This window comes from Schistocerca gregaria, chromosome 1 (genome assembly GCF_023897955.1).
Source record: "Schistocerca gregaria isolate iqSchGreg1 chromosome 1, iqSchGreg1.2, whole genome shotgun sequence".
Classification (NCBI taxonomy): domain Eukaryota; kingdom Metazoa; phylum Arthropoda; class Insecta; order Orthoptera; family Acrididae; genus Schistocerca; species Schistocerca gregaria.
This window is the reverse complement of record NC_064920.1, coordinates 206,440,077-206,461,867: the sequence shown is the minus strand read 5'-3', so window position 1 is coordinate 206,461,867 and position 21,791 is coordinate 206,440,077. Positions and strand designations below refer to the sequence as shown.

Sequence of the window (21,791 nt, the reverse complement as noted above, 5' to 3'; positions counted from 1 at the left end):
CTTTTCACCTACTTGATCCTCTGCTGCCTTCATTACTTCATCCCTCAGAGCTACCCATTCTTCTTCTACTGTATTTCTTTCCCTCATTTGTGACAATTGTTCCATTATGCTCTCCCTGAAACTCTATACAACCTCTGGTTTAATCAGTCTGTCCAGATCCCATCTCCTTAAATTCCCACCTTTTTGCAGTTTCTTCAGTTTTAATCTACAGTTCATAAGCAATAGATTGTGGTCAGAGTCCACATCTGCCCCTGGAAATGTCTTACAATTTAAAACCGGGTTCCCAAATCTCTGTCTTACCATTATATAATCTATCTGATACCTTTTAGTACCTCCAGGGTTCTTCCATGTATACAACCTCCTTTCATTATTCTGAAACCTAGTGGTAACTATGATTAAGTTATGCTCTGTGCAACATTCTACCAGGCGGATTGCTCTTTTATTTCTTACCCCCATTCCATATTCATCTACTATGTTTCCTTCCCCTCCTTTCCCTACTACCAAATTCCAGTCACCCATGACTATTAAATTTTCATCTCCCTTCACTATCTGAATAATGTTTTTTATTTCATCATACATTTCATCAATCTCTTCGTCCTCTGCGGAGCTAGTTGGCATATAAACTTGTACTACTGTGGTAGGTGTGGGCTTCATTTCTGTCTTGGCCACAATAATGCGTTCACTGTGCTGTTTGTAGTAGCTTACCCAAACTCATATTTTTTTATTCATTATTATACCTACTTCTGCATTACCCCTATTTGATTTTGTATTTATAACCCTGTATCCACCTGACCGGAAGTCTTGTTCCTCCTGCCACTGAACTTCACTAATTCCCACTATATCTAACTTTAACATATCCATTTCCCTTTTTAAATTTTCTAACCTACCTGCCTGATTAATGGATCTGACATTCCATGCTCCGATCGTTAGACTACCAGTTTTCTTTCTCCTGATAACTATGTCCTCCTGAGTAGACTCCGCCCGAAGATCCAAGTGGGGCACTATTTTACCTCTAGAATATTTTACCCAAGAGGATGCCATCATCATTTAGGCCTAACCATACAGTAAAACTGCAAGCCCTTGGGAAAAATTATGGCTGTAGTTTCCACTTCCTGTCAGCCGTTTGCAGTACCAGCACAGCAAGGCCTTTTGGTTAGTGTTACAAGGCTAGATCAATCAATCATCCAGACTGTTGCCCGTGCAGCTACTAAAAAGGCTGCTGCTCCTCTTCAGGAACCACACATTTGTCTGGCCTCTCAACAGATACCCCTCCGTTGAGGTTGCACCTACGGTACAGCTACCTCTATCGCTGAGGCATGCAAGTCTTCCCACCAACAGAAAGCTCCATGGCTCATGGGGAGCAGAGGTTACATATCAGGGATTATAGACTTGCATTGCTTCTGTGTAGCATGAACATAAAAAAGGAGGATTTGCAACAAATGTAAAAGTTGGACACAAAGTCAAATACAATGAAACAAATAATTTTTGTGTTAATCATATGCTTGTGACTAGTTACTGCAGAATACATCTCTGATAATTGTAAGTCTAAAGATTCCCTCTAGGAAACTGTCATTTATTTATGAAACATCTACATGAATTATTGAGCTACCTGTCAGACAAGAAATAACAGTTAGTAGTTCGTGAAAATTTCACTGTAGTTTTCTTAAAAGATACAGACAGGAAAATGGACTGGAATTATTATCTGATTGTTTCAATGTAGTTTCAGTAGTCAATTTCCCAACTCATAAGCATCAAAATGGTAGGACACTGATAAAATTTTGACAACAATGTTAAAAGGATAATAGCTTCTCACCATCTAGTGGAGATGCTGAGTTTTTGATATCCACAATGAAAAGACTCTCAAACAAAGCTTTCGACAAAACAGGCCTACATCAGAATTAGACAACATACACACACACACACTCATGCAAATGCAACTCACACACACATGACTATAGTCCCTGTGTGTTTGTGAGAGAGAGAGAGAGAGAGAGAGAGAGAGAGAGAGAGAGAGAGAGAGAGAGAGAGAGAGAGAGAGAGTGTACATTGTCTTATTCTGATGAAGGCATGTTTGATTGAAAGCTTTGTTTGACATTCTTTTTGTAGTGCCTATCTGTGTCTCAGCACCTCTGCTATATGGTGAGTGGCAACTATCCTTTAATTTAATTTTTATCCGTTAACTTTTTTAGTAAAGTATGCTTCTTTAAATGACTTACAAGAGAGTTATGATCTATACTTTTTCTATTTCAGGCATTATTTGCTCCATTCAATGTCTCATCTATTAGAGAGACAACACTGGGTGCAAACCAGTGGCTGGAAGACAACACAAGGCTGATATGGACTGATGAGACAGGTACTGCTTCAACAACCAGGCAGCCAACAGATGACATTCCTAATGTCGTACTGGAACCCATGCAGATACGCACATTTATAATTGAAATTAATCGCAAAATTGCACGCTACTCTCAGTTCTGATAAAATCTATCTTCAGTATTTACATATGTAGATTGTGGTTTATTACATTAATTAATACATAATTTGTTGTGTTATCTTCTTGCCGTTAAGTGCACAGAAGTCATACCTGTTTCCACATCACACAATAAAATTCATTCAAATGTGGTGGCTATGGAATAAAAGTGTAATTTCTCTCCTGCACAGTCTTGTTACATTAATGAAAACAAAAGCTAGTTTGATGAGTTGTGGACAACAAATGAACATTTTCAAAGGTAGGGAATGAATTGCAGATGTGAGATAGAACCTGTCATGACAAGACTAGTGAAAATTTGAGTTGTAACTATGAACTAAGGGAATACATTGAATTTCTGAAAATCAAGCCTGGTTGATATGCATAAAATGATATTCAAAGAAGTTGCCAAAATGTATGTAAAGAAGTTGTAAATGCTGAAAGAAAGATTTCTAAAGAGATATAATAAATTTATACTGCAAATGAAGATTGCAAAATGTCCCTTCTTGAGAGGTCCTCAAAAACACAGATTTTTTTACTGCCGGCCTATAATTTTGCTGGGAGAGTGTTGAAAATTATATTTTTTAACAACCACTAAAATAATTACAGAACTAATGAACATTCCTAAAACTAATGGAAATTCACTGCAAAAAACTTATTTTGAAATAATCCATATATATTTATGTCAGAGATTATTGCTATCACCAAAGTGGTTGTCCTAGACATCTTTCCAGATGTTGAATAAGGAGAGGGGAACACTATCATCACATATAATTTTGTCAAATAAAACTGATGACATACATTTCATAATATTTTCCAAGCAGTGAAAGCATGCCTTGTCTTCAATAATATGAAATACGTTATGTGGTTCATGAACAACATGGACTTGTGATTCGCAACAATGACATTTGTCATGGGCTACAAACCAGTAACATGGTTATAAATCTTTTTTCCTCCTCGCAGTTATATTTTACTGGTTCCTTTACCAATGAATCTCCATATTCATCTGAATGTTGACAGTGAATACAATGTTAAGCTTATATGATGTCCCATTCCATCCACTTACTTCATGAAATGTGTAACTGAATCACAGGTCACACAGTTTTCATGAAGAATGTGTGGAGCATTTCTTCTCTTTAGAAACAAATATCTTTTCAGGGTGTGTGGCATAATTTGAACTATATTACTGCCTCATCATCACTGAATATTCTTCATGATATTCAAGGACTGTGTCATATAACTGTTGAAGTTTTTTTGGGTTTTGATGATCATTGTTAACATTTCTTCAAGCTGAAAGAAGATCAGTAGCAAAAGGTAATATTTGGCATTAGTAAAAATAATGTCACAAGAAACTTGTAGAAATAAGAGAATTTAGCTGCTCTCAGTTAGTTTAAAATAATTTCACAAACTGAAAAGTCAAATGTGCATTACAGAATTCGTGATCCATGTAATCATCACATCACAGCTCTAATAGATCAGGCAACATGGAATAGCTGCAAGTACTGTTCAGCAAGCATACTGATTTTTGAAGAGGTCAAATTTTGGTCCATTCACCCTGATTTACATTTTCTGTACTTGCAGAAATTACACTTAAGATAAAAATCAGGATGCCTCCTTTAACAATCTCACAGCAGGTTTTGGTTAATCTTTTTGTGTAGTTCGAAAGACATAGTGCTGACTAATAATTTTTGTAGAAAGATGAACTTCAAGCTTAATTACATCAATAAGGAACAGTGAAAATGGTAGGTTTGTGCAAGTAATCTTACTTAGCATCATTTATTTTTTTCTTTGACATCTTTAGAAATTGACATGCAGACTACAGAATTATCATCACAGACTATGGGTAAACTAATTTATGACAAGAACTAAAGAAAGAAATTGACAGTCAATGTCGGATGAACTACCTAAGTATTTGCATAGGGCATTTAACAAGACCAAGCACATACTTATGTTGTGAACATTTTGAGAGGGGAAAGGTCCAATAAGACCTATCAAAAGGTACTCTGAAATTTTTTACACGTGAAGAAGGCAACGAAAGGAATATATATATTTGCAGTGCCTTTCTTTCGTTGTCTTCTTCATGTGCAAAAAATTTCAGAGTTCTTTTCGATAAGTCTTATTGGACCTTTCCATGTCAGAACATTCACATCATAAGTATGCACTTGGTCTTGTTAAATACCCTATGCAAATACTTAGGTAGTTCATCCAACATTGACAGTCAATTTTCAGCTTTTTTTAAATTTTAAGATGATGTAACTTACCAAACGAAAGCTTTGGTATGTTGATAGACACACAAACAAACACAAACACACACACAAAATTCAAGCTTTTGCAACCCATGGTTGCTTCATCAGGAAAGAGGGAAGGAGAGGGAAAGACGAACGGATATGGGTTTTAAGGGAGAGGGTAAGGAGTCATTACAATCCTGGGAGCGGAAAAAAGGGACAGGTATACACTCGCACACACACATTCATATCCATCCGTACATAACAGACACAAGCTACTGGTGCTGTACCCTGACACACACACACACACACACACACACACACACACACACAGTTGAGGTCGGTGATACATTAGTAAACAGGAAAGATGACTGTACCCCATTGTAATTTGTAAAGAACCAGTGGCGTAGCATGAGAGGACACTTTGAGACTTAAGTCTCCTCTGTATTTGTGCTTAAAAAAGATGCAATATTAATTCATAACAAAAATATAATCAACTTTCTAATAAGAGCTCAAATGTGCGAAGACATCAGTTTTGTAGCCTGTGCCGCAACCTGAGTACTGGTGTATTTGCCGGCTTTAGACTCTACTGCTCTGTCTCTGCCTCACTTCTCCTACCTGGCTGTGTGTGCCTGTGCTTTAGTGGCATTCTTGGCTCCCCTCCTCTTCCCCTCTTCTACGAAGGCTGGTACGCTGCATTTGCTATCAGGTATCGAGACTAGTTCAATTGGCTCTGAGCACTATGGGACTTAACTTCTGAGGTCATCAGTCCCCTAGACTTAGAACTACTTAAACCTAACTAACCTAAGGACATCACGCACATTCATGCCTGAGGCAGGATTCGAACCTGCGACCATAGCAGCAGCACAGGCCCAGACTGAAGCACCTAGAACCGCTCGGCCACAGCGGCCGTCCTCGAAACTAGTCTCTGCCACTTCTATGCTAGCTTTTAACACATAAGTGAACAGTAGCACGGTTTGTGTTCATAATAATTTTTCTGTGATTTTAGTGCATGTCTTCGTTGTGTCGCCAACATGAGTGAGCCAGCAACTAAAAACGCCTTTTTCTACATTAACATATGAAAAAAGGGGTGAATTGAAGGGCCAGGGAGCATACACAGGCAAGGAAAAAAATTCCTGGATTTTCCCCGGATTTCTCGCTTAAAAATACACTCTCTCCTGGATGAACACATATTTTTTCTGTGTTAAGTGACAGTATATTTTCCCACTGAACTACAGTATAAAACTTATCAATCCTTTGAATGGTTTGGTTTTATACATGGAAGAAGAATTTCCCGGCATTTTTAGAAAACGAAATTCGGGGAAAAAGCCACGTTTTGGAAAGCTCTTTGTTGTGCAGCAACATGTACACTGCATATTTTCGTATTATGGAAGTATAAATTCGAATTCCACCAAACACCGCCTGTTACTTTCTGAAGCGTTGAAATCGAGATTGCGTTGCGATTTTGTAAGCCAGTCATAGTTCATGTCACGTGATCTCGCTGGCGGATGACAGCGAATATTCAGAGCATAGTACACGTGATGGTCAGCCCATAGCAACATTACTGTTAAGTAGCGCGAACACACAAACAGGAAGAGTTAATGAGAATGAGATTTTCACTCTGCAGCGGAGTGTGCGCTGATATGAAACTTCCTGGTAGATTAAAACTGTGTGCGCTAGCGAGACTCGAACTCGGGACCTTTGCCTTTCGCGGGCAAGTGCTCTACCATCTGAGCTACCGAAGCACCGACTCACGCCCAGTACTCACAGCCTTACTTCTGCCAGTATCTCGTCTCCTACTGCTTCGGTAGCTCATATGGTAGAGCACTTGCCCGCGAAAGGCAAAGGTCCCAAGTTCGAGTCTCGGTCGCGCTCACAGTTTTATTCTGCCAGGAAGTTTCAGGAAGAGTTAATAGTTTAAATTAATATACATAATGCTGCTACAAGGAAAGCAAAGCTTTCACACATAACATTGGTCTCTAAGGTTAATACGATGCATGAGAAGCTACGATTTCACACAAAATACTGATCTTTTTTGCATGTATTACACTTTAAAATATATCACACAAATGTGCCAGTAACGGCTCTACAGGCTCGAAATTCTTCTAAATGGCTCATCATCAAATGATGATTTTTAAACGCCAGTCAACTGACACAGATCTGTGTTTCTGACTACAACCAGAACATGGGGGGAGTGGGCTTGGAAGACCAGTTACTGGAATCATTTCTTGTGGAAAGAAGGCAAAGCAAGGTTCGATGCAAAAACTTTTTAAGTAATTGTTGACTGTGGCTGTTTTAAACGTTTACGTATTGTATTGTCAGAACGGAAATAGGAAGGTCGATTTAGAGTTAAGTGACGCTCATAGATGAGCTCATAACTAATTACCACCACAGTGCCATTGAGCAGAAGCAAGGAGGACCTTCTGATGTTGTGAGTGACTGTCACCGACTTACTGGTAGACGCTTACCTGAAGAAAATCCAGGAACAAAAAACAGAAGAGTGGCCCTGAGGAGATGTGTGCTGTGTACAACAAACCAGCAAAGAAGAGAGACATCACGTACATGCAAAACCTGCCCTGCAGACCCAGCATTATGTATTGCGCCATGCTTTGAATTTTATCACTCTCAAAAAACCTTGTAATCAATTAAATTTTATAACATTATTAAACTTTTTGTGCCTAAAGTGTTTTCGTCTATTTCATCCTTATAGTTTTAAGCGTTCACCTTAATTTTTTCAGAATTTTATTTCCAGTACTGTATTCGATACAGCATTTGCAGTATGGGATGAACGCAGCACTCACAGAAGTGCACAACAGGTGTCATACTGCAGGTGAAGTTAGGTGGAGGGCAGCGTCGCCTTTGAGGGGCTAATAACTAATAAATACAGACGAAAAAACACAGAATTGGATTTTTTATTGTATAATTTTACAGACTAGTGTGTAAAAATCAAATTTGTTTTATAATCTAATAGTTAACGTGTAAAGCATTAGGGCCTGTGTAGCTAGATGCTGCGTAATAAGTGTGTGCAATAGCTTTAATCCATGTAAGGGCTGAAAAATTTTGTACTGCAGCTAGTTCTCTCACCATATCTCTTTCTAACGGTATTAGCAAAGTTTGTACGTTTTGTAACTGAACTACGTTTTTTATTAATACTTTTCATCTGAACGTACTCTCTGACAACAAATATTTCCGCAATAACTATACATATCAGCAGATGCCAAGAATACGCATTAGTTGTAATATACTGCAGTATCTGTAAGACTTGACTGTACAGCGCCGAGCGGCCTTTGTCATTAGGGTACTGTTTAGTATTGTCGTGCGCCTTCGGTCACATCTGCACGTAAACGAGGTTTAGTTCCGCATTATGCCATCGACAATTCTAAAATAAACAGGTGATAAGTAGTTTTTAAATCCAATTAATGTGCTCTAAGTTATAATAAAAATCACATTATAATCTTAAAGTTTTAAAACTAATACGAATAAATAAACAAACTCACCAGTCGGCAAAGTTTGCGTCTGGCTTTGACGGCAGAAAACTCGTTGTTCATATCTTCGTAGTTCAGAAGCTTATCAGTTAGGAGATCGGCTTCGATGTGAAGAATGGACAAGGTGTTCAATCTCTCCTCAGACAGCGTAGAACGTGGGTACGATTTCAGTCGTTTAAGAGCCGAAAACGAGCATTCTGGTGAACATTTTGTAAGTGCCATACATAGAAATATTCTAAGAGCAATGTCAACATTCGAGAACACGGACTGTAACCTCTCTTTTCGTAAAAATTTACTCATTTCGACTAGGGAAGGAGGGCTCTAAATCTGTGTCATATGGCGCTTGGAGTTTTGCTGCACGTTCGGCAATATTGTTAGGTGAACTATTCTTAAGGTTACTGGAAACTGAAGGAGTCTAACACTGTTCTATAGCTGTCCTTCGTCCTCCATAATGCAGCGTTCAAGTTGTCGGGTATTGGGAGAAATGTACCGACTCTAAATTTTTCCCTTCCAGTCAGAAAAACTTCTTCAGAGTCCTCTTCTTCGTCATCATGAAGTTTGCATTTTCGTGATCTTTTATAGGTGCATTCATTGTCTATATCACTCAATCTCCGTGGATTTATTTTCGTAATAGTCGAACATGGCATGAACAGATGCAATAAATCCTACAAATGATTCACATAATTAATGCACTATTTTAGTATCAAAATTTACACTTTGCAATGTCAGATTTACACTATTAAATCTCTGGAGTATGTCCTTCCAAACTGCCATCTTGAATAGTGTTTCTAATTTGCTGAGTTGGTTCAATGAAGCTGAAGCTCCATTTCGCACAAATGCTTTTTCAAATGTGTGAGGCCTTCCTGGTTTCATGAAAGGAAGAAGTTTACCCAGCGCTGTGTAGAAGCAGACAAAAATTATAAAGGTTTTGCACTACATTGAAAAATGAACATGCTTCCCAATAACAGTTTGCAGCACTAGTGCCGACTAAATTGAAAGAATGTGCTGCACAAGGCACATAATGCACTTTCAGATTTCGTTCTTTAATGCGTGCCTGCAAACCAGTGTAGGTTCTTCGGATTTTGCTTGCATTGTCATATGACTGGCCTCTAGAGTCAGTAATTTCAATGGAATTTGTAGACATGAGTTTTAGTACGGCCTCGGGTAAGTTTTCGGACTTTCGTCACGGGTTTGGTAAAAACGTTCAACTGGTTCACCATTCACATTCATACATCTTAAGATGAAAGATAGTTTATCAATATGTGGAATCTCCGCAGTAGAATCTACTGTTATAGAGAAATAATTGGCCTGTTTTATTTCACTTATAATGATTCTTTTTAATCGTTCAGAAAGAAGCTCTATTGTTTCATCACAGATTGTTGAAGAAAGATAACTTGTATGTCCCTGCCCTGTATTTCCATATTGTTAAATGTGCTCTGCGAGTAAAGGATCAAACTTGGCTGCAAGTTCAAGAGACATAAAAAAACCATTACGTTGTTGTTGTGGTGGTCTTCTGTCCTGAGACTGGTTTGATGCAGCTCTCCATACAGTAAAGCTGCATGCCCTCGAGAAAAATTACGGCTGCAGTTTCCCCTTGCTTTCAGCCGTTCGCAGTACCAGCACAGCAAGGCCGTTTTGGTTAGTGTTACAAGGCCAGATCAGTCAATCATCCAGACTGTTGCCCCTGCAACTACTGAAAAGGCACATTGTCTGGAGTGTGTGCAGTACGAGGCCTGCCACTGCGACGACAATCCTCAAAATTGCCCACTTTCATCACGTAACCTGCTTGCCCACCGACTAACTGTACTGCAATCGACAGTAGCGTATCCATACAGCTTTTTCAACCTCTTGTGGATGTTACCCACTGTCTCGTTTTCACAGCACAAGTATTCTATGACAGCACATTGCTTCTGACGAACGTCAGGTGTAGCAGCCATCTTGAAGACATGCTGTGACAGCGCCACTCACGGGAACAGGTTGAACTAAGTTTGAAAACAAGTGGGAAGGATGTATATATACACTGTAAAACTTTCACTCATGCAGAATGAACATTGCATTTTTACAAAAATAGTGTGCATTTCTTTTGGAGTTACCCTCATACTAGAAAAACATGCAGATTCACCATTTAAGAGTTTATGGTAAAATATATTTTTGTTCAAATATCTAGTTTTATCGCCTACTGATCTTCTTGAATTAGAAAAATCACTGTTAAAATTTTGATTAATCCTACATTGTAAGAGAATGGCTATTGTTGATTCAGTGACACGCCATTCCGCAGGATCATCACTAACGAAGTTATTTCTTTTTATAATGTCCTACTCGACACTTAGTTTTTCGTGAAACTCGAAATCAGAAACAATTTGTTTTTCTTCATTTTTAACTTTTGTTTCGTCTGTATTTACTTGTTTTACAACAGCTGCAGCGCCAGAAATATCATCCATACTAATTGAACTCGAAGTTGAACCAGCAACATTTTCTGCGGAAAATTTATCAATTCTGCCAAGCGTGTTTAGAACATAGGCGTCTCGTTCTCGCCTTCCCTTCGAAAGTTTCCAAAATGCCGCCCCACTTAATTTTGCACGTTTGCTTTTTTCACTGCTATTCATGTTAAGGCACTTACAAAATTGTCAACCAACAGTCAAAACAAAAGAAAAACAAATTGTGAAAGGGAACAAAATAAGACTATCCAGTTCCAATCGTACTACGCCGCACATGAGCACAAAGTTTTTTACTTCAAACATGGCACACGAACACAGAGATTTTTCCTTTAAACACGGAGCGATGAACTGTACAACTCGGATTACTCGACGTTACTGTGCTACGAAAGAACGACAATGCAGAATAATTTAATTTCATTGTCACCTGTTTCTCTGTTTTCAGTGAAGAGTAGAAGCACAAAAGCCGGCTGGAATTCGCCTCGCTACAAATAAAATATCTTTTGTAAGCGCAGTTATTTTAAAACGTAAAAGGTTAAAATGAGTACAAAGCAAATAATGCCGCCACCTAGTGGGCCTGTATGTAAATCTGCCACTGGTTCTGTCTATAAATTTCCCTTCAATGGTAATGAGGCGCTAGGGAGAAATAGCAGCCGACATACGTGGAAGTTTTTGGACCAGCGCTAAGGAGAGATGGAGATGCAATTCCGTGTTAAGTGCAGAATTCCCACGCATGTCACACTTCCATACTAATTGAGACACTCACACTCTTCCTTCCCTGCACCGTTTTGCATACTCTGTCAAGAACATTGCGTATCGGCGTGCGGAATAATCCTCACTGAATAGCAAAGTTCCGCATTGTGTCTCTAACAAGATTGAATTGTACCATATATGCCGAATATTAGCTCCAAAACTAAAAAGTAATAGCACAGCTTTCATACACACTGTTCGCTAACTCGTGTTCTCTTCTGTTCCCTCTGGTATATACGATTCTACCCATATGCAAGCGAATGGTAGTGAACTTTCTGCAAAAGCTCATTCGCACGTGTTCGCTTAGGTTCGCTCCATTGCAAACCAGGCTTTAGCTGCTTAAAATTGGTGTCTGTAAACTCCGGATACTTCCGCTACGCAGCGCTGTATGTGTGATTTGCCGAGTCGCGCGCTATGAGAGCAGGGCTGTACATACAGCTGTTAAAGCTGTTCTTCGCGCCGTAAAAACGTGTAACTTCAACATTTCTTACAAAATACCTGCAGTGCCTCTTAGAAGCTAAAATTTTGGCAGTGCATTTCTTTCGTTATGTTCTTCCTCTGAAAAAATTTCAGGGTAGGTTTCGACATGTCTTATTGGACCATTCCGTCATCAGTCTACTTTGAGTGTTGTTCCATAGGTATATTTTCGTGCGTTTTCAAATTGAAACGACATATTTTTGGCGTTGCTTTCGGAATTTCTATAAGAGTTGTAATACTGGGAAAATGTGAACTGCAAGTCTCTCACGCCGCCCGAGCGTTTTCTTGTAATTTCCAAACGGAAATTTTGCTGCTGCAGACGAAGATTCTTGCAATACTTAATAAAATTTTAGGAACTCCAGTATATCTTCGTTTCCGCAATTTATGCATTTCCTCTGGATTATGTTCCGAAGGGATTTCATTAAGCTATTAGCGCCCACAGTTACACCCACCATACTTGCTCCGGACACTGCGAGAGGGCTGTACAAGCAATGATCACACGCACGGCACAGCGGACACACCAGGAACCGCGGTGTTGGCCGTCGAATGGCGCTAGCTGCGCAGCATTTGTGCACCGCCGCCGTCAGTGTCAGCCAGTTTGCCGTGGCATACGGAGCACCATCGCAGTCTTTAACACTGGTAGCATGCCGCGACAGCGTGGACGCGAACCGTATGTGCAGTTGACGGACTTTGAGCGAGGGCGTATAGTGGGCATGCGGGAGGCCGGGTGGACGTACCGCCGAATTGCTCAACACGTGGGGCGTGAGGTCTCCACAGTACATCGATGTTGTCGCCAGTGGTCGGCGGAAGGTGCACGTTCCCGTCGACCTGGGACCGGACCGCAGCGACGCACGGATGCACGCCAAGACCGTAAGATCCTACGCAGTGCCGTAGGGGACCGCACCGCCACTTCCCAGCAAATTAGGGACACTGTTGCTCCTGGGGTATCGGCGAGGACCATTCGCAACCGTCTCCATGAAGCTGGGCTACGGTCCCGCACACCGTTAGGCCGTCTTCCGCTCACGCCCCAACATCGTGCAGCGCGCCTCCAGTGGTGTCGCGACAGGCGTGAATGGAGGGACGAATGGAGACGTGTCGTCTTCAGCGATGAGAGTCGCTTCTGCCTTGGTGCCAATGATGGTCGTATGCGTGTTTGGCGCCGTGCAGGTGAGCGCCACGATCAGGACTGCATACGACCGAGGCACACAGGGCCAACACCCGGCATCATGGTGTGGGGAGCGATCTCCTACACTGGCCGTACACCTCTGGTGATCGTCGATGGGACACTGAATAGTGCACGGTACATCCAAACCGTCATCGAACCCATCGTTCTACCATTCCTAGACCGGCAAGGGAACTTGCTGTTCCAACAGGACAATGCACGTCCGCATGTATCCCGTGCCACCCAACGTGCTCTAGAAGGTGTAAGTCAACTATCCTGGCCAGCAAGATCTCCGGATCTGTCCCCCATTGAGCATGTTTGGGACTGGATGAAGCGTCGTCTCACGCGGTCTGCACGTCCAGCACGAACGCTGGTCCAACTGACGCGCCAGGTGGAAATGGCATGGCAAGCCGTTCCACAGGACTACATCCAGCATCTCTACGATCGTCTCCATGGGAGAATAGCAGCCTGCATTTCTGCGAAAGGTGGATATACACTGTACTAGTGCCGACATTGTGCATGCTCTGTTGCCTGTGTCTATGTGCCTGTGGTTCTGTCAGTGTGATCATGTGATGTATCTGACCCCAGGAATGTGTCAATAAAGTTTCCCCTTCCTGGGACAATGAATTCACGGTGTTCTTATTTCAATTTCCAGGAGTGTACATTATGGTACGCGTGACAGTGCTGTACTTTTACTGATTTTGTTTGGACAACAATTAACTTAATTGATCTTGTTAGACTTATTAAAGGATTGTTGAGGATATGCTCTTTCGTTCTTATGTTAATAGTTACGAGAAGCAGTCCACTACAGGGAACAATTGGTAAGTGAATTTAACTTTTTTTCTACAGCCTGAAACTCATCATTCAAATATCCCATCATTAAGGTTCAAAAACTGTAAATAGTTCGTTTATACACCAACAACCACATGACATTTATTTATACAGGATGCCCAGGTTAAGCAATTAAAAACATAATATGTCATAACTTGAGACGTAATTGAGGAATCTATTAGCGGTTACCTTCTACATGTATGGTAACTCAAAATGTTTTCTGTGTTTGCTTGCAACAGTTGGTACCACGTGCGTACGCGCATAAATGCGTTGTTCACTTAAACCCTGGTTTGAGAGAGACAGTCCTTCGATTGGTTGGCTCCTAGAAGCTCTGACATTACACTACTTTATTCTTTTCTGTGGGCTTTTACAAGAATCAAGTGCACCAGACGACAGTTCGTAATCTACAAGATGTGCGCAATCGCATTCATGCAGCTATCGCAAATGTCATGCCTGAAATCCTCCAAAACACTTGGAGAGAAGTGCAATACAGATTAGATGTCTATCGTGCCACTAACTGCATTTCTGTAACATTACTTGTATTGCAGGGCTATATGCTACTTACCAGCGTTAGATAAAAGTAGCACTAAACACTAATGACCACAATTTAATAATTTTTACGTGTTATCCTAGAATGGCTTTTGCTGTTGTAATTTTGTATTTTTTGGGTGGGGGGACGACACTTAGACTGTTAGTCCCCCTCTAAAGAAGAAAGATGAAAGACCTACTACTCTTCCAGACATACAAAAGAAATATGGCTTGTTTCTGTGTAACTAATATGACAGCTTTGTGGTTTCTGCAACCTCAAATATAACTTGTGTGAACCCGGTAACTAACGTTAAAAGATATTCTCAGTGGTCAAGAGAACGCACTGACAATACAACGAGCACATGGATGGAAGGGACTGAATGGATCAAAATGTGACTACAGAATAAATATCTATAGTAACAGGAAATGGTACAGGACCCGTCTCCGTTGGTTATTGAATATCACTGGGTACAAAGTCTGGATACTGCATCGCAAAAGTGGAAATACAGTTCCTCATGTAAATTTTCGAAGAGAAACTTTGCAGGTGTACCACAGAAGGAATGCGGAGTCACCAAAAGTACATGGACCAGTCACGCACTCCAGTACCGTAGCAGATGAGCTCCAGTCAATGGAACGAACCATCTGATTCTGAGAACACAGAAGCTCAAAAGAAGGCGATGAGTTGGAATAAACTGTAAAACATCAGCACAAACCAACTGAATGTTTTGCTGGTCACCATAGCAAGTAATTTGTTGTTTCCGTTTTACACTAATGGCCATTAAAATCGCTACACCACGAAAATGACGTGCTACAGACGCGAAATTTAAGCGACAGGAAGAAGATGCTGTGATACGCAAATGATTACCTTTTCAGAGCATTCACACAAGGCTGGCGACGGTGGTGACACCAACAACGTGCTGACATGAGGAAAGTTTCCAACCGATTTCTCATACAAGCAGCAGTTGACCGGCGTTGCCTGATGAAATGTTGTTGTGATGACTCGTGTAAGGAGGAGAAATGCGTACCATCACGTGTCAGACTTTGATAAAGGTCGGATTGTAGCCTATCGCGATTGCGGTTTATCGTATCGCGACATTGCTGCTCGCGTTGGTCGAGATCCAATGACTGTTAGCAGAACACGGAATCGGTGGGTTCAGGAGGGTAATACGGAACGCCGTGCTGGATCCCAACGGCCTCGTATCACTAGCGGTCGAGATGACAGGCATCTCATCCGCATGACTGTAATGGATCGTGCAGCCACGTCTCGATCCCTGAGTCAACAGATGGGGACGTTTGCAAGACAACAACCATCTGCACGAACAGTTCGACGACGTTCGCAGCAGCATGGACTATCAGCTCGGAGACAATGGCTGCAGTTGCCCTTGACGCTGCATCACAGACAGGAGCACCTGCGATGGTGTACTCAACGACGAACCTGGGTGCACGAATGGCAAAACGTCATTTTTCGGATGAATCCAGGTTCTGTTTACAGCATCATGATGGTCGCATTCGTGTCTGGCGACATTGCGGTGAGCACACATTGGAAGCGTGTATTCGTCATCGCCATATTGCCGTATCTCCCGTAGTGATGGTATAGGGTGCCATTGGTTACACTGTGAGCTCAAGCGCGCTTGATCTATGTTATTCCACTGCTGAATTGCATGTTCGGTATGGTAGAAGTCCAGTAATGCCAGGAGCGTAAATGTGGCTCTAAATGAGTGTTGCCGGACTATCATTGCGGGTTATCACGGGTTGGTTAAGACCTACTCCTGTGGAAAAACTCCATTGCCTCACTGTCATAGCTCCTCCTGAAATCAGACGTGAGGTAGCTGCGATATGAGAAAAGTAAGACCACAACGAAGGAAGCCCATCGACTATATGGCCGTCAGCCCGAACATCCTAGGCTTAAATCATGAAAGAGCTTCTTGATAACTACTGAGGCTCTCATCGAAAATCCACATAGGGCAAGGATCTCGCGATGGCGGGAGAAATGTCGGTATTTGGGAGAATGGATGGATCCAAAGGAAAAACTTTCCCCTGGACATTCCGAAAAATGGTCAATGTGGAGTTCTCTCAATAGATTATAATCAAAGACAACAAGATGCAAGACCAGTCTGCGAACTTGGGATTTCTCTGTGGACTCAGTTCTTTTGCCAGTGTGACTTTGAGCAGACTAACAGCCATTTCCTTCAATGTTCCTCATCACCAACCAACTGCACCATGCAAGACCTTATGAGAGAACTTGAAGTGTCCAATTTTTGGTCTTCTTTTCTGTAAAATTATGTCATTACTTTTGACAGGATAAATAAATACAGTAGAAGGTTGTATACGTGGAAGAACCCTGGAGATACTAAAAGGTATCAGATAGATTATATAATGGTAAGACAGAGATTTAGGAACCAGGTTTTAAGTTGTAAGACATTTCCAGGGGCAGATGTGGACTCTGACCACAATCTATTGGTTATGACCTGTAGATTAAAACTGAAGAAACTGCAAAAATGTGAGAAATTAAGGAGATGGGACCTGGATAAACTGAAAGAACCAGAGGTTGTACAGAGCTTCAGAGAGAGCATAAGGGAACAGTTGACAGGAATAGGGGAAAGAAATACAGTAGAAGAAGAATGGGTAGCTCTGAGGGATATAGTAGTGAAGGCAGCAGAGGATAAAGTAGGTAAAAAGACGAGGGCTGCTAGAAATCCTTGGGTAACAGAAGAAATATTGCATTTAATTGATGAAAGGAGAAAATATAAAAATGCAGTAAATGAAACAGGCAAAAAGGAATACAAACGTCTCAAAAATGAGATCGACAGGAAGTGCAAAATGGCTAAACAGGGATGGCTAGAGGACAAATGTAAGGATGTAGAAGCTTATCTCACTAGGGGTAAGATAGATACTGCCTACAGGAAAATTAGAGAGACCTTTGGAGAGAAGAGAACCACGTGTATGAATATCAAGAGCTCAGATGGCAGCCCAGTTCTAAGCAAAGAAGGGAAGGCAGAAAGGTGGAAGGAGTATATAGAAGGCTTATACAAGGGCGATGTACTTGAGGACAATATTATGGAAATAGAAGAGGATGTAGATGAAGACGAAATGGGAGATACGATACTGCGTGAAGAGTTTGACAGAGCACTGAAAGACCTGAGTCGAAACAAGGCCCCCGGAGTAGACAACATTCCATTAGAACTACTGATGGCCTTGGGAGAGACAGTCATGACAAAACTCTACCAGCTGGTGAGCAAGATGTATGAGACAGGCGAAATACCCTCAGACTTCAAGAAGAATATAATAATTCCAATCCCAAAGAAAGCAGGTGCTGACAGATGTGAAAATTACCGAACTATCAGTTTAATAAGCCACGGCTGCAAAATACTAACGCGAATTCTTTACAGACGAATGGAAAAACTGGTAGATGCAGACCTCGGGGAGGATCAGTTTGGATTCCGTCGAAATGTTGGAACACGTGAGGCAATACTGACCTTACGACTTATCTTAGAAGAAAGATTAAGAAAAGGCAAATCTACGTTTCTAGCATTTGTAGACTTAGAGAAAGCTTTTGACAATGTTGACTGGAATACTCTTTTTCAAATTCTAAAGGTGGCAGGGGTAAAATACAGGGAGCGAAAGGCTATTTATAATTTGTACAGAAACCAGATGGCAGTAATAAGAATCGAGGGGCATGAAAGGGAAGCAGTGGTTGGGAAAGGAGTGAGACAGGGTTGTAGCCTCTCCCCGATGTTATTCAATCTGTATATTGAGCAAGCAGTAAAGGAAACAAAAGAAAAATTTGGAGTAGGTATTAAAATTCATGGAGACGAAGTAAAAACTTTGAGGTTCGCCGATGACATTGTAATTCTGTCAGAACGGCAAAGGACTTGGAAGAGCAGTTGAACGGAATGGACAGTGTCTTGAAAGGAGGATATAAGATGAACATTAACAAAAGCAAAACGAGGATAATGGAATGTAGTCAAATTAAATCGGGTGATGCTGAGGGAATTAGATTAGGAAATGAGACACTTAAAGTAGTAAAGGAGTTTTGCTATTTAGGAAGTAAAATAACTGATGATGGTCGAAGTAGAGAGGATATAAAATGTAGACTGGCAATGGCAAGGAAAGCGTTTCTGAAGAAGAGAAATTTGTTAACATCGAATATAGATTTAAGTATCAGGAAGTCGTTTCTGAAAGTATTTGTTTGGAGTGTAGCCATGTATGGAAGTGAAACATGGACGATAACTAGTTTGGACAAGAAGAGAATAGAAGCTTTCGAAATGTGGTGCTACAGAAGAATACTGAAGATAAGGTGGATAGATCACGTAACTAATGAGGAGGTATTGAATAGGATTGGGGAGAAGAGAAGTTTGTGGCACAACTTGACTAGAAGAAGGGATCGGTTGGTAGGACATGTTTTGAGGCATCAAGGGATCACAAATTTAGCATTGGAGGGCAGCGTGGAGGGTAAAAATCGTAGAGGGAGACCGAGAGATGAGTACACTAAGCAGATTCAGAAGGATGTAGGTTGCAGTAGGTACTGGGAGATGAAGCAGCTTGCACAGGATAGAGTAGCATGGAGAGCTGCATCAAACCAGTCTCAGGACTGAAGACAACAACAACAACAACATGTTTTGCTTGTTAAATGATGATGGCGTCCTCTTGGGTAAAATATTCCGGAGGTAAAGTAGTCCCCCATTCGGATCTCCAGTCTGGGACTACTCAAGAGGGCGTCGTTATCAGGAAAAAGAAACTGGCGTTCTACGGATCGGAGCGTGGAATGAAAGATCCCTTAATCGGGCAGGTAGGTTAGAAAATTTAAAAAGGGAAATGGATAGGTTAAAGTTAGATATAGTGGGAATTAGTGAAGTTCGGTGGCAAGAGAATCAAGACTTTTGGTCAGGTGAATACAGGATCATAAATACAAAATCAAATAGGGGTAATGCAGGGGTAGCTTTAATAATGGATAGGAAAATAGGAGTGCGGGAAAGCAACTACAAACAGCATAGTGAACGCATTATTGTGGCCAAAATAGACATGAAGCCCACGCCTACTACAGTAGTACAAATTTATATGCCAATTAGCTCTGCACATTACGAAGAAATTGAAGAAATGTATGATGAATTCAAAGAAATTATTCATATAGTGAAGGGAGACGAAAATTTAATAGTGATGGGTGACTGGAATTCGGTAGTAGGAAAAGGGAGAGAAGAAAACGTAGTAGGTGAATATGGATTGGGGCTAAGAAATGAAAGAGGAAGCCGCTTCGTAGTATTTTGCACAGAGCATAACTTAATCATAGCTAACACTTGGGTCAAGAATCACAGAAGAAGGTTGTATACATGGAAGAAGCCTGGAGATACTGACAGGTTTCAGATAGATTATATAATGGTAAGACAGAGATTTAGGAACCAGGTCTTAAATTGTAAGACATTTCCAGGGGCAAATGTGGACTCTGACCACAATCTATTGGTTATGAACTGTAGATTAAAACAGAAGAAACTGCAAAAAGGTGGGAATTTAAGCAGATGGGACCTGGATAAACTGACTAAACCAGAGGTTATACAGAGTTTCAGGGAGAGCACAACGGAACAATTGACAGTAATGGGGGAAAGAAATACAGTAGAAGAAGAATGGGTAGCTTTGAGGGATGATGTAGTGATGGCAGCAGAGGATCAAGTAGGTGAAAAGACAAGGGCTCGTAGAAATCTAGAACTCCTTGGGTAACAGAAGAAATATTGAATTTAATTGAAGAAAGGAGAAAATATAAAAATGCAGTAAATAATGCAGGCAAAAAGGAATACAAATGTCTCAAAAATGAGATCGGCAGGAAGTGCAAAATGGCTAAGCAGGGATGGGTAGAGGACAAATGTAAGGATGTAGAGGCTTATCTCACTAGGGGTAACATAGATACGGCCTACAGGAAAATTAAAGAGACCTATTGGACAAAAGAGAACCACTTGTATGATTATCAAGAGCTAAGATGGAAACCCAGTTCTAAGCAAAGAAGGGAAAGCGGTAAGGTGGAAGGAGTATATACAGGGTCTACACAAGGGCAACGTACTTGAGGACAATATTCTGGAAATGGAAGAGAATGTAGATGAAGACGAAATGCGAGATACAGTGCTGCGTGAAGAGTTTGACAGAGCACTGAAAGATCTTAGTCGAAACAATGCCCGGGAGTAGACAACATTCCATTAGAACTACTGACAGCCTTGGGAGAGCCTGTCCTGACGAAACTCTACCATCTGGTGAGCGAGATGTATGAGACTGGCGAAGTACCCTCAGACTTCAAGAAGAATATAATAATTCCAATCCCAAAGTAAGCAGGCGTTGGCAGATGTGAAAATTACCGAACAATCAGTTTAATAAGTCACAGCTGCAAAATACTTTCGCGAATTCTTTACAGACGAATGGAAAAACTAGTAGAAGCCGACCTCGGGGAAGATCAGTTTGGATTCCTTAGAAATATTGGAACACGTGAGGCATTACTTACCCTACGACATATCATAGAAGCTAGATTAAGGAAAGGCAAACCTACGTTTCTAACATTTGTAGACTTAGTGAAAGCGTTTGACAATGTTGACTGGAATACTCTCTTTCAAATTCTGAAGGTAGCAAGGGTAAAATACAGGGAGCGAAAGGCTATTTACAATTTGTACAGAAACCAGATGGCAGTTATAAGAGTCGAGGGACATGAAAGGGAAGCAGTGGTTGGGAACGGAGTGAGACAGGGCTGTAGCCTATCCCCGATGTTATTTAATTTTTATATTGAGCAAGTAGTGAAGGAAACAAAAGAAAATTTCGCAGTAAGTATTAAAATCCATGGACAAGTAATACAAACTTTGAGGTTTGCTGATGACATTGTAATTCTGTCAGAGACAGCAAAGGACTTGGAAGAGCAGTTGAACGGAATGGATAGTATCTTGAAAGGAGGATGTAAGATGAACATCAACAGAAGCAAAACGAGGATAATGGAATGTAGTCGAATTAAGTCAGGTGATGCTGAGGGAATTAGATTAGGAAATGAGACACTTACAGTAGTAAAGGAGCTTTGCTATTTGGGGAGCAAAATAACAGATGATGGTCGAAGTAGAGAGGATATAAAATGTAGACTGGCAATGGCAAGGAAAGCGTTTCTGAAGAAGAGAAATTTGTTAACGTCGAATATTGATTTAAGTGTCAGGAAGTCATTTCTGAAAGTATTTGTATGGAGTGTAGCCATGTATGGAAGTGAAACATGGACGATAAATAGTTTAGACAAGAAGAGAATAGAAGCTTTCAAAATGTTGTGCTACAGAAGAATGCTGAAGGTTAGATGGGTAGATCACATAACTAATGAGGAGGTATTGAATAGAACTGGGGAGATGAGAAGTTTGTGGCACAACCTGACTAGAGGAAGGGATCAGTTGGTAGGACATGTTTTGAGGCATCAAGGGATCACCAATT

The 21,791-nt window shown here is 40.9% G+C and overlaps 1 protein-coding gene across 1 annotated transcript in view; it reads left to right on the top strand.

The window, feature by feature from the left end:
• Positions 1 to 2,947, top strand: part of LOC126336948 (lysosomal alpha-mannosidase-like) — a 78,588-nt gene extending 75,641 nt beyond the window's left edge. The window contains exon 17 of the mRNA XM_050001152.1: positions 2,251 to 2,947. Coding sequence (XP_049857109.1) covers positions 2,251 to 2,475 — 225 coding nt within the window. The 3' untranslated portion in view covers positions 2,476 to 2,947. The remainder of the gene's footprint in view (positions 1 to 2,250) is intronic.
• The last annotated feature ends 18,844 nt before the right edge of the window (positions 2,948 to 21,791 follow it).